Source organism: Lates calcarifer, linkage group LG13 (genome assembly GCF_001640805.2).
Source record: "Lates calcarifer isolate ASB-BC8 linkage group LG13, TLL_Latcal_v3, whole genome shotgun sequence".
In the NCBI taxonomy this organism is placed as follows: Eukaryota; Metazoa; Chordata; class Actinopteri; family Centropomidae; genus Lates; species Lates calcarifer.
This window is the reverse complement of record NC_066845.1, coordinates 24,575,767-24,588,870: the sequence shown is the minus strand read 5'-3', so window position 1 is coordinate 24,588,870 and position 13,104 is coordinate 24,575,767. Positions and strand designations below refer to the sequence as shown.

General features: G+C 39.3%; 1 protein-coding gene across 1 annotated transcript in view; it reads left to right on the top strand.

Annotated features, from left to right (window-relative positions):
• The window catches only part of LOC108887158 (protein unc-13 homolog B), a 162,812-nt gene that overhangs the window by 15,265 nt on the left and 134,443 nt on the right, over window positions 1-13,104 (top strand). Inside the window, exon 3 of the mRNA XM_051075077.1 lies at window positions 9,452-9,551. Within this exon, the coding sequence (XP_050931034.1) occupies window positions 9,452-9,551 (100 nt within the window). The remainder of the gene's footprint in view (window positions 1-9,451; window positions 9,552-13,104) is intronic.

Genomic DNA, 13,104 nt, shown 5'->3' with positions numbered 1-13,104 from the left:
AGATGGAGACAAATCCCTCAATGTCTTTAGGAGACAGAGACAGACTCCAGATACAGGAGATGATTTGTCATTGGCTGCCTCTGGCCTCTGATTGCAGAGCAGATTCTCAGAGCGGAAGGAGGATATTTGATTGGCCCTCCCAGGGTTCATGAAACAGGACATGAGTGATGATGTTGCTACCGTACAGCCGTAGCTACTGTGACAGTGCCCTTTAATTCATTTATTCCGTAGTTATCCTGAATTACTGCTACTATCAATTCTCCCTTTGAATGTTATACTGTTAAACTCATTTGTAAAACAAACAAATTGTGCAGTTGACTACTGCAGACCTTCTTTGTATCCTTCCTTGGAGTAATAATAGTTAAGGAAGTGTATAGATGGCATCCTCCAACTAAATAATTCAATTTTTATAGTATTTATCAAAGCCAGAAATGACAAAATACTTAAATAGGAAGCAACATATAACAAAAAAATTATATTTTCCATTCAAACGTCCCTTTTCTTCTCAGCTGAAGAAGAATTTTAACATTTTTCACTGTTGCACAATATGATAAACAACTTTGCTGAGCTAAAATTGCCTGAGCTAGATAACCCAGATGAGAGTTTTTACTTCAGTGCTGAATTACATCACTGTCCTCTTATTGTAAATTGTCTGACACATTCAGAAAAGGAAGGAAGGGAAGTCTCTGTCCGGAAATTTTCTCTTTTAAATTTGACCTAAAACAACACACCTACTTTTCCTCAGGGCTGTTAACACCCAGCCCATGTAGGTGGAGACAGAGAGTATACCCAGGATGGCGCTCTGTCACGTCATGTGATTATTAGTCTCAGGTCAGAAACAACTAGTAGAGTTTGTCCCACTCTAATGCCCCAGTTTGGGGAACATGATCTGATTTTATCTTAATAGTAAGAAGCAATATATTTTTTTGCCCTGGGGGAGCTGGCTGCTGTCCCAAAGCCCTCCTCCAGCCCCAGTGGTGGACGTCCCCATAGAGATGTTTCTCCTATATGTGTCACTTTATTAGTTTGGAAGATTTAAGGCACATTATCCTGCTTTTAGCCATGATATTACTGTGGCTTTAGAGACGTGTGGTGGTATCCATTCCTGTGGATATAGCTGGGATTTTATTTGTCGAGTCTTTGAGATGTCCAGCTCATCTTCAATCCCAATATGGTGGAGGTGAACTGAGTCTTGTTTCAGTGTGAACTAGCCTACTCTATTGATAATGCGTCCCTTCTCTCTGGTTTAAAGGATGCAAATCAGTGATATCAGCTGTGTAGTATTTGGTTTTGGGCTTTTTGGGTCATGACACCACTTACTGTACTTGCAAATCTCTGGATTAGAGGTTTGAGAAGTGGGCTTTTAATCAGAGGGAAACCAGAAAAACAATCTTGGCAGGAAATGTGAATCAGAAACACAAAGGGCCCTTATGCAAGGCAGCCGAAATGAAATGGCTTCACTGGAGCATCTGAGTTTTTAACAGTACATGACTGGTTGTGCTGGAGAAGACTGGTGTGAATTAGTTTTTATTTTTGCTCGTTGTCAAACCTCTTTTGGCTTCCTTCTCAGTTAGAGTGCAGAAAGTGAAATATTTGTGCCGTACTTGTTTTAATAAATCATGAACCTTGAACAACAGGGCCGTCCTCAGGTGTGTTTGAACAGAGAATTGTCTGAAATCATGTAGTTTTTCATACCTGACGCGTTGCTCCTCAGCAGTAGTGGTTATCTTGCTGTGGTGGTCTGCTGCAGCCTAATGACTCCAGAGGAATCCCTCACGATAATGAGGCGATTGGTGTCAGAGTAATGAGGCAGCCTGCCTCTGCACAGCCTGAACTGTTGTTCTGTCTGACTTATCCTGAGTCAACTTAGTTTATTCATAAATGAGGCAGCCATTGTAGAAGACATTTTTACTGTATTCTACCTAAAAACTGCAGAAAGTTAAAAGAAAAATGTCTGCAGATGTGGTAGGCGAGACACAACAGTGTTCTGCTGCAACATACTGATGTAATGAACTATATTAATGTTGTAAAATGGCCAACAGTAAATGAAAGACATAGTGATGTAGTAGTGGAGTTGGTGCAGATTGTTAATTTGAGGTAATTATCTTCTTTTTTTTTACCAACATAAAATTTCTATGTATTTTAATGCTAAAAATAGTTTTATTCTTATTGTTGGTACTAAATATTCATCACATCTTGAGTCTGCACTGCACTTTCATGAAATATCTGTCAATCAAGCAGTGATTTCTTAGATTTTCCACTCAGCCACATCCCCTAAGATATTTCTGCATAAAGTTGCCAAAAAGTTGAAGCTGTATTTATCAAGTGTTTGCTGCTAGACGGCAGAAGAAGTTGCATCCTTAAGAGGTGGACGTGGTGAAACTCTGGTACTCATGTAGGGTTTTTGTTTGTTTGGTTTTAGCTCTATTTCGGTCTCTACCACCTCTTGAGAAAAGTACTGGCTCTTTTTGCTGACCAATCAGAGGTGGTCCAAATCAAAGCGACTGTGTTTACGGCCACTAACAAAACAACGTCTGTCTGTTGTTTGGTGCTGATAGTGGGACGTAAAATCAAAACAAGAAGCTAAAAGAAGTTAAAACGCTTGTTGGGCTTCCTACTGCGGGGGACAGCTTTAACATTACATGTAGTCATTTGATTTAAAACTTCTTTATTGACGTTGTTGAAGTATAAATGCTCCTTAAATAAAAAGAACCTGTCTTTTTGCACTTGCGAGACCAGAAAATGTAGTCTCATTTTAACATCTCCTTCAGCTCCCCTCTCCTCATCCACCAAAAGCTCTCCTCTGCTCACCCCCCTCCTCCCCCCACCTCCTCCCTCCTCCCCCGACACCCATAATAGAGTATTCATTACTGTAGACAGCCTAGTAAATGTCATCTTGCCTGGCCGCGCTGCACACGTCCATGTGTAACTGAATATAACTTATTTATTTTCATAAGTCATCGCCACTTAATTATAAATGACGCCGACTGCTCCCCAAGAGGGTCCCGCTGCATGCTGGGATATGTCCTCTCCACCACACCTAGTGTTTTCTCACTGGCGATGTGTGTGTGTGTGTGAGAGAGAGTGTGTGCATGTGTGTGTTTGCATGCAGTTTAGCACTTATGGAGGTCTGCTCAGTGCCATTCAAATATCTTCGATGACGACGTCTCAAACTTTGATATTTTTCCTCCGTTGTTTTTGTTTATTTTTGTGTTGTTTATTTGTTTTTGCTTTCTTTTGCGGCTTGTCCAGTTGTTGTATTTTCCTAATTTTTCCTTACCACTGTAGCAAATGGGCCTGTCCGCACCCTGCCAGTCCCCTCGTCCCCTTAATCACAGACCTGGCAACCCCCTTAAGTGAATGATGGATTATTCCAGATTAACCCTTTCACCTTCCTGTCTCATGCCTTGGTCATTAGTGCTGAGCTCCGCTGGGTGGGGAGACATTTACACTTGACATTTCATGTGTCTCATAACAGGATAAAACCTAGATTCGGTTTATAAACACTTGGATCCGTGGTGCATGTGCCTCCATTCGCAAAAAATAGGAAATTTGACTGTGTCTTATCTCAGATTTCTCTGGACCTGGATGTGGCACATGGCTGAAGGTGGTGGTGCTGCACCTAAACCTGTTTGCCCACCAACAAACAAGTTACAGAAGAAGATAAAAGAAATAACAATCTAAAAACATGGTTGTAGAGAATTAGATGTTGTGTGGCTCACAGTTTTTCCCAATAGCCAAGTGCAGTACAGAATGCATCTGTAAAATATTGTTCCGACTTCTGGCAAAGAAATAGCCCAGTGCATAACCCCCCATGAAACCACAACGTGTGGATTTTGTATGGATTAAATAAATAAAACATATAACATGTTGGTTTGTGGGCTTTGGTGGTGCTTTCAGGTAGATTTTGTTACTTTCAGACAGGACCAGGCTAGCTTTTTACCCCTGTTTCCAGTCTTTATGCAAAGCTAAGCTAAGAAGTTGCTGGCGATAGAGATATGTACATTAACATATATCCCAAAATGCCAAATTGTAAACCTCTCTCAGAGCCTACTTCTGCTTGGAAGCCATTAAGATGACATATTATGAAATATTATTTTTAACTGATGGATCTGTTAAAATTTACAACAATGTGAGGACTGTAATGAACAGCTCCCAGATGTGTGAATGTGTGCAAGCATCTGAATATGAAGCAGGTCAAGAGCTCAGTCAACCCTCCCTGGATAAATAAGGATTAAGAAATGCTGGGAGCATCCTGTGCTCTGCTGGTTGGCAGCGTTTCTTTTCCCCTGTGATGTTTTATTAGCTCAGCGTTTGCCCTGCTCTCTTTGCTGAAGCAGGACGATGTAATCAACAAAGAGCTCCAGGGGGATTTCGAGAAGGAAATTGGATACACGTAAGAAATACATCTGCATGCAACAATGTGTTTACCAAAACACAAGATCTAATGTCTGTGCAGGATCCCCTATGCTAGTGTTACTACTACATTAACCTTTATTCCCGCTGGGAAAATTGATTGAGTGCACAAGGTCTTTCCTGGCGATGCCCTACCTCACATTCGTCCATGTCCACACATCAGCTCTTTGTCTTTCACCGACACTAATGCAGCATTTAAAGTACAGGACAGATTTTGCAGGTACTCACAATGCCAGGATTGGTAGTTTACAGGCTTCAACAGTCTTGATGACATTCAAAAATAATCAGGCAGGAGGGGAAGATATAAGTCTGTGATCATGTCCGTTTGACCGGACCATTTTCAGGTGGATGTTGTGTAGACCAATCCTGGCCTCACACCAGAACCAGAGCCAGAACGTCTCAAAAAAGACATCCAAGCATTGTAAGTTTTGCAGTCGCTGCATAGCCAGTGTTAGCATTAACAGCATTGTAGCGTCTAGACTGCCCTGAAGAAGACTTCTTAAAGGTCAAAACTCTTCACCACCGGCAGAGAAAACTTACAAATAGCCTCTTTAAAGGGATCTACAGGAATGTTAGTTGTATTGTAATTTTATTGTTTTATTTGAAGAACACATTGAACCAATCAATCTGTTAATTTGGCATTCTTGACCTTTAAGATAATTATATCCAATAACGTTAGCCTTTTTAATTGTCATCGTCTAGCACAAACATTTAATGAAGAGTAATCTGTGCCATAGTAGAATAAGGATGAAGGAATCTTGGTGCAACACCCAACTCTAAGATTAAACTTACCTCAGCAGACAGGTTAACTGAGGCAGGATGTGGAACAACGAGGTCTGGAGTATAAGAGGTTTTAAATAAAAGATTTAAGAACTAACTCTTAAAACGTCTGATTTTTCACCTCAAATCTTCTCTCATTTTTTATATGAAATTGCCACTTTCCACACCTTATTAAAAAGCTCTTACTCTAATCGTCATGCTCTAAATACCTTCTGTGCAACTTTAGAAACCACTACTCTATCCTACAGCCGTGCATTTACTATCAGCACCTACAGTATGATGAAACAAGGCTTGAATTCAAGAATAAAACTTCTTTCAAAATTGTATTTACCAATAGTTTTTATTAAAGAGCTTAAACTCAAACATTAGCATTCATAAACTGAAATTAAGTTTCACCAAATACCTTACATATTTATATATATATTTTTTTAGCTTTACATCCTCGACCCTGAATTTCTCGTAGACTGCAAAAAGAGAGCGATTAAAACTTCATTAAGACCCAGAGCTCAATTAATTCAGGTGTTTTACCAAGTTGGAACCACATCCAAATTGGAAACTGGGTATTGGAACCAAACCCTGGCTGTAATGTATTCATTTATGCAGCTGAATGATCACGTCCCTCACCTCATCTTCACCCCAAATCCACTGATGCTGCCCTCAGCTCCACTGGCCCTCTTCAAAACAAAGTGGTTGTAAGATTGAGAAGGCAGAGATGTAGTCTACAAGGACACACAAATACACACACACACACAACACTGCATAGGCTTTTTCAGTCTCGTGTACGTTTGGCTGTCTGTTCGTGTGAAGAGTGGGCTGCTTGAAGCAGGTAATCAAGCAGGGATTAGGTGGTTGGTGGCTCAACCTCTTCGGTTTATGTTGATTATGCTGATATCTGTGAGGAAGGAAGCTGAAAAGACATAAATGCATTCCCTGGAGACTTTACCTAACCTGAACCATAACCACCGCCTCGCTGTTACTCTAATCTTAAACAAAAAGCAAGTTTTAACCCTGAAATTAACATATAAAGGGGCTTCGTCAGGACCAGCTTTCAGACCCCAAATGGAAAAGGAGCCCTCATAATGTGTGTGAACATATTTGGGCTAAACGATTACAACCAAAATGATAATCATGGTTATGTTGAGCACAGATATTTGTCTCAATTATTCATTAATTTTTAGCAATAGTTAAAATATTTTGGTTTCCCAGAAGCAAATTTTTATCACTTTTGTTTTTAACCCAAAATTACTCTTGTACAGCATTACTGTTATGGATTTCTGAGTTAGGATGGGGATTCAGTGAGGTGATGTTGCTGACGTTATTGTTGGCTCTCATGCATTCATCCAACTGCAGTTTCTGGTGTCTTTTTTAGGTGGTTGAACAAGTTACTGGTGTTGCTATTGCTGCATTAGAAGGAGGTCAGGGTAGGAGGATGGGTCAACAAAGAACAGGACTTTTATACCGTCCTCCTGCAAAACAAGCCCCTAGATCATCTGTGCAGCAGCTTATAGGGCTCACAGTCGTAATTATAATGGGAACCAAGATGATGATGTAGTATAAGGAGCTAGTTTGTGTTACAAGGAAGTTGGAGTGGCTGGATGGTCCAACAAAACACAGACCATTTACACAGGGAGACTGCTGTTCGGTTCCCGTTTGAACCCAGTAAAAGTGAGTCATTGTTTCACCTGCTGTTGCCATGCTCCTGTGGGTCGCACCTGAAGGTTTGGTGGTTTAGGTTGGAGGACTTGTTGTTCATACAGGAGAACAGTGAAACTCATTAGTAATTCTAAGGGTGGCTGTGGCTCCAGAGGTAAAGCAGGTCGACTTTGCAACCTTTTCCTGAACCTGACCGAGTAGCTTTTATGTCTAAACCTAACCAAGCCCACAACCTCAACCTTGTGTTGGGTTCGATAGGTCTGATATGGCTGCTGCTGGTACACTCCTATGGGACAATCTACCTATATGGTCGTTTAGGTTGGAGGACTTGTTGATTTTCAGTGAACACAACTTGTAAAGAACTTCAAGAAGTCTGTAACCAGGCTACATCTTTGCAAGACAAAATTAAGTTGATGTATCCATTAACATGAAAGTGCTTCACAACACCTGTTATTTTGAAATAATAATCTCCGACCCTGAGTGAGAACAAGGAGAAAGAGAGGGTGATTATCTTTGCACCTGCTGATTTCTGTAGAACAACCAAATGTAGCTTTACCATGACTGAATGTGAATATATTAAGTCTGGATCAAGGCTTGAAAATGAACCGGTGTTGCAGAAAAGACGGTAACAGGTCATATAGGTCTCTGTACAGCCATCACTATGTGATGAGAAAATGTGATGAGACTCTGGTTCACCGTCTGAAGTGGCTTTTTCTTGGTACAAAGTGTTCCCTGTTCAGCACTTCCACAGTTAATAGTGACACCGTCTTGGAAATGAGCAGCGTTAAAAGACACAGTTATTTAAGGTGTAATTAAGGTGCTACCTCTGTGAGCAAATGTGAAGGATTCATAAGCTGAAGACACAAATTATCCCCTTCATATATTTATGCTGCATCTTTACTCTTTATATTTCTGAATGATGATAATAATGGTATTATTTTATTGTACAAAAGTTGGTTTTCAGCAGATTAAAGACTGAAACAAGAAAGATGGAGACATAGTCCAGCAAGGCTAACAGTACAAACGAAACCTCATTCATTCATTGCTCTTTACTTCTGTCACTGAAATTGGCTGTTTTTAGATATTTGGATCTTTCCTGTGGCATTTTGTCGCATCTGATCTTTAAAATAAGACATTCGGAACACAGATTACATTTATATGCAACTAATTTGCAACAGCAAGTTCAATCTAAAGGAAATTTAATGCCACATAGATTAAGTGTTTAATAAAAGTATCTGAAAAGTTGGAAAATGTTCATACTGATCATTTATCTGCCCAATTCTTGATGACAAAGTTTTAATTTATTTACTTTATCTGCTTGTAGCAACCAAAGCAAAAAATAATTTTACGGTCATGTTTACATAATCTCTGCAGTTTTTAATTTCTGGGAGATGTTTACTGCACCTCTTAAGCTTTACTCAGAATTATCACAGTCTAATGTGAACCTTTCCTAAAACTTTCAGTCCTTTCGAAACTGAAGCAGAAATTAAAAATGAAATATTTTATGTTTAAGGTCATAAAAATGTTTCTTAGTTGCAGCTGCTTTTGATTTGTATTGTGAAAAAAAACATGCCTTTGAAAAAGTAGTCCTCATAATCAAGAATATATCCTAAACTTACAAAATTATGTGTCACTTAAATCAGTTTCAACACTTAGAAGAGTTAAATTAACCTTTCAGGTTTTACAGTGTGGGGAAGGACATTTGATCCCTCCTTTGTTACGGGACGCAGTGTTCCTCAAATGTCTACACACTGATTAGTGTGGTGTTATGAAGACAGATTTATGTTTGCTGATCCTATTTTATATTGGCAGAGACATCATTATTGTTATTTAGAACTCTCTTTATTGACTTGGATGTTGATCGCCTTAAAACTGATTTGCATTTGATCAGTGTTGTCTGACAGTTCTGCACAAATCTGCTGCCCACTGGTTTATTGTCTTTGCACTGTTTGGTGATTTAAAGAAAAAAAAACATAATGCATGGCATGGGCTAAAATTAGCATAAGCTCAGTGTTTTGTGGTTATATCCTGCAGCGGGGTAAGGGATTCAGGCTTTATCTCCTTTATATTAGTGAACATTAGTAATATGAAATTCTGCATAAAATGTACCGTCTAACTGGCAGTGTGTTGTTTCTTTCACCTTCTTTTCCCGGGCAGGTAATTTAATTATTGCTCCTCTGTCTGAAAAATTCCCTATGGGTGTCCCTTCCATCTTTTCATGTGCGCTAGGGATGTTTTACTAGTCATTAAATAATGACTATTTACTGCAGTGTTACTTAGAGAGGGGGGTTTATATTTTCTGCTGCAGTTTAATCAGTAATTGAGGTTGGTCAGAGGAGCTTTGGGGTGGTAGAAAAAGAACAGAATATAAGAAAAATTATGTTAGTTTTAAAACATGGGACTTTTTAAAGATAAGTTACGAGATTTTTAACATTTTAAATATGTGAATATACAGTATACATGACAAAAATGCTAGTTTTGTTCTCATAAAATGAAGTATTCTATAAGATAAAAGGTTAATCTTGGTATCAAACTAAACAACTATCAAGCAAGATGTAAAATAGAATCACAGTGTGTTTGTTTTTCTTCCTCTCTTATACAGACAAGTTCAACGCCTATGTAACCTTAAAGGTGCAAAATGTGAAGAGTACAACCATCACAGTCCGTGGGGATCAGCCATGTTGGGAGCAAGACTTCATGTTGTGAGTATCACAATTGACAATACTTAACCATTGATCAGTATGTTCCCAGACCTGTGTGTATGACCTTGGAAAATCTCAAACACCAGGAGGAGTAACATGTTCCTGTATGAGTTCAAAGATCGCCATGGTGCAAATATAAGCCAGTTTTTGTTCATTTGCTCTCCTTAAACTGCTTTATAAAGACAGACACTGTTAAAGAATATACATATAAATAGGGTGGTGCAGGGATGACGTATTTTTGTTGGGCAACCTGTGAGTTAGCATCAGGCTGATTCCCTCGACAAAAAGCCAATGGAAAGACAAATGTTAGACTATAAACTACCTCACAGTCGCATACAATGTGAAAATGTCTTGAGCTTGTGTTAAAACCACAGACCCTCAGACTTCAGATTATCTATCCAAAAAATCCTCTGGGACGACGGAACCAGACGTGCTAAAATGCTAACTTATTTCCAGGTTTTAAGACTCATTCCTGCACCACTCTTTATCTGCAGCTGACATGTTGCCAAACTTCTGTAGTTGATGCCTCGCTTTGGTTTCCAGTGTCTCGTAGCTGCTTCTTACTTTTTTGTCACTCAGTTTGGCAGCAAACAGCACGTACGGCACCAACCACTTGGGATGTATTAAGACAAATGCAGAGAGAAATTGGAGCTTCGGCGAATGTGTCACCCCCTAGATGAATACAGGCCAGGTATCCACTGCTAGCTGACTTGCTAGCTGGCTTTAATAGGACTCACTGAAATTGAAAGGGAGTGTCAGCCGCCTGTGGGACTCCAGTCTGGCCGGCTGACACGGACTACTAAATGGGAATTTGTGGTTGGAGCAGGTAGAATGGATGGAAAGTGAAATTACATGCCGAGCTCAGATAAGTGGATGAGTCAGTGATAAATCTAATGAATTGTCCAGCCTGGTCTGATTCCACAGAGGAGAAAAAAAGTACAGATGTAGCTGATTTAGAAATCCCACTTCACTTTTTATGCACTCTGAAGTAGTGCTGCACCTTGTATTCACCCATGAGGAGTTATTTTGGGGGGGAGATGGTTTTAGGGACGTTGTGGTCACCAGTTGGAGGAGGAGAGACATAAAACCAGCAGTCTGAGTGAAAGCTCTGTGACAGGATAACAGGTCTAATGTTAGATGGTTTGGCTCAGATGGGGCAATTGTGGAAATCCCACTTTTTTTCCCCCCCACAACATGTTTTCTGAAATGCTCCTGCATTTTTGTTCAGTCCTCCAAAGCAAAATTGTTTACAAAAATGAGGCTTTTCTCTCTTTTTCAGCCAAATGGACAGGGACATTTTTCAGAGTGGCACCTACAGTTTTATTTGTTGTGTGTGTAAAACTGCAGTGACCAGATATATAGGTGAAAATTTGTGTTTTTTAGATATTTAAGTTAAATATGCTTGTTTCAATAGCATTTAACTGACTATATTTTAACTACATGTTGACATATAGTCAATTGAATGGTTAAATGTAACACCAGACCAGATTTGACTGGTGATTCTATACATGTACTTTTGATGTGCAAGATGTTACAGTGCTGTGTTGTTTGAATATATAAAAAATAAAAAATCTTTTAAGTTGTCGTTCTACCACTTTCCTTGTGATGAGAAAGAGAAGAGGAAAAAATAAGGAAAAAAAGTTTGATGAAAAAAGTTAGCCAGCTAACCTAGTTAACTTTAGCACCTGCTAGTAAAAGTGGGTACCTCTAATATAAGCTATAGGCTTTACAGGGTGTTTCTTGCTATGGGCTCACATCTTTGTGTTTTGGTTGTCAGTTGTTAGCTAGGTTAACTGGCTAATGTTATGATTAGCTGATTGCTAACATCGTCGTGTTAACATGACTTAAGTTTTGCAGGAATCTGGTCAATAATCAAAGTATTTGCAAACCGAATTTTTTTGTGCTAGTTGAAATGTTAAGAGATCAGCGACATAAATGTGTGAAACAAACCACACAGCAATTCCAAAAGTCAGCCTCTTGGTGGCGCTACAGGGATTAAGTGGATCATGAAAATAATCTGAATTTAATCTGTGGGAACTCAAATTTTCATCAATCCATCCAGTACCTGTGGAGCCACACTGCTAATGGCTAAAAGAAAAAAAATCAACCAAATTTTGCCTAGTTTTAACTTAGATGGTAGATTTCTTTTTTACCAAATCAGTTCTTACTGGGTGGCTGGATGCAATGTAAAGGGACACTTCTGCAGCTCCCACCTAAAAAAAGCTATAATCTCCTGTAGTGGCCTATATCACAGGTTGTCCCTCTTCTCTGATGTTCTTTCGTCAGTCGTCGTCTTTTCTGCTTTTGGCAGCTCGTCTCACTTGTGGTTATATCTGGCTGTGGAGAGGAGAAATACATTTTCTTGTGTATTGGATTTTTGAGGTTGGCTTTTCTCTGTGCTATTATTCTTTTTTTCTTTTTCTTTCTATCTCTTTTTTCCCTTTGCTTTGTCAAGTCAAGTCCTTTAACCTGGCCTCTGATCCAGCTGGCTGAAGTTATTTTCTGCTTGTATTGTTCTGTGGTTCAGCACTGACAGGGTTTGACATGGTGCTTCTTTTGTATAACTCTAATTTTCCCTAATTACGTTCATTTTACGTAGAATCAAATGCCTTGTACTTAGATTTTTCCTCTTATAGACATTACAGGCTCTTTGAATCCAATCATTAAAAAAAATAAAATAAATATACCAGACTTTACTGATAACTTTTACAAGACATGGCACCTATCTCACTAAATTGACTGGAATTATTTTTAGCCAGATTTCTTCCTCTGCCCTCCATTCTTGTGAGATTCAGTAACTTGTTCAGGAGAAGCCAGATCCCCCAGTTGCTGTAACTACTCCTGAGGATGGAACAAATATGCCACAGAAGTCAAGCAGTTAAGAGCAGAGTTAAGCTCCGAGAGTAAACCTTTCACTTGATTTAGCCATTTATACACTTGCACTACATTTCCCATGGTAGCCCACTTAATTTAGAGCTGAAACGGTCTAGTAATGTCATGGCTGAAGGAAGAGGAAATGAGCAATAAAACTTGATTTTGTGTGTTTTAGACTGAAATAGAAGTGAAGAGTTTTAGACTCAGTAGAACACAGGACTCAGGAAAAACTGTAGACTGCTTGGACCTGACTTTGTCCTTTTATCTTACATAATCTCTCAGGATTGTGTGTAAATAACACGCCATTTTAATCTTTTTGTGTAGTAACAACAGGTGAAGTTACCTATAAGCAGCTGGCTCGGATGGAAGAGGGAAAAATGTCCCAGCGTTGTTTGTTTGTGTTAATTATTCCAGATTGTGCTTCTTCGCATCAGTTCCTATGTACAGTACTTGCCAGTGATCGCACACAGTACTAGAAGTTGCATAAGACAAATCTGAAGCATTATTGGAGATGGAATAACTCCACGATTTAAGGTGGCTGGAAATCCCATCACTCTAAATCATGCTGTGCTTTTTTTTTCCCAAACACTGTTTTGCATTCAAATATAGCTTGTAAAACATTAGGCCTATCTCTCTCTCTCTCTTTCTCCCTTTCTGTTTGAGAGTCTCTCACACACAA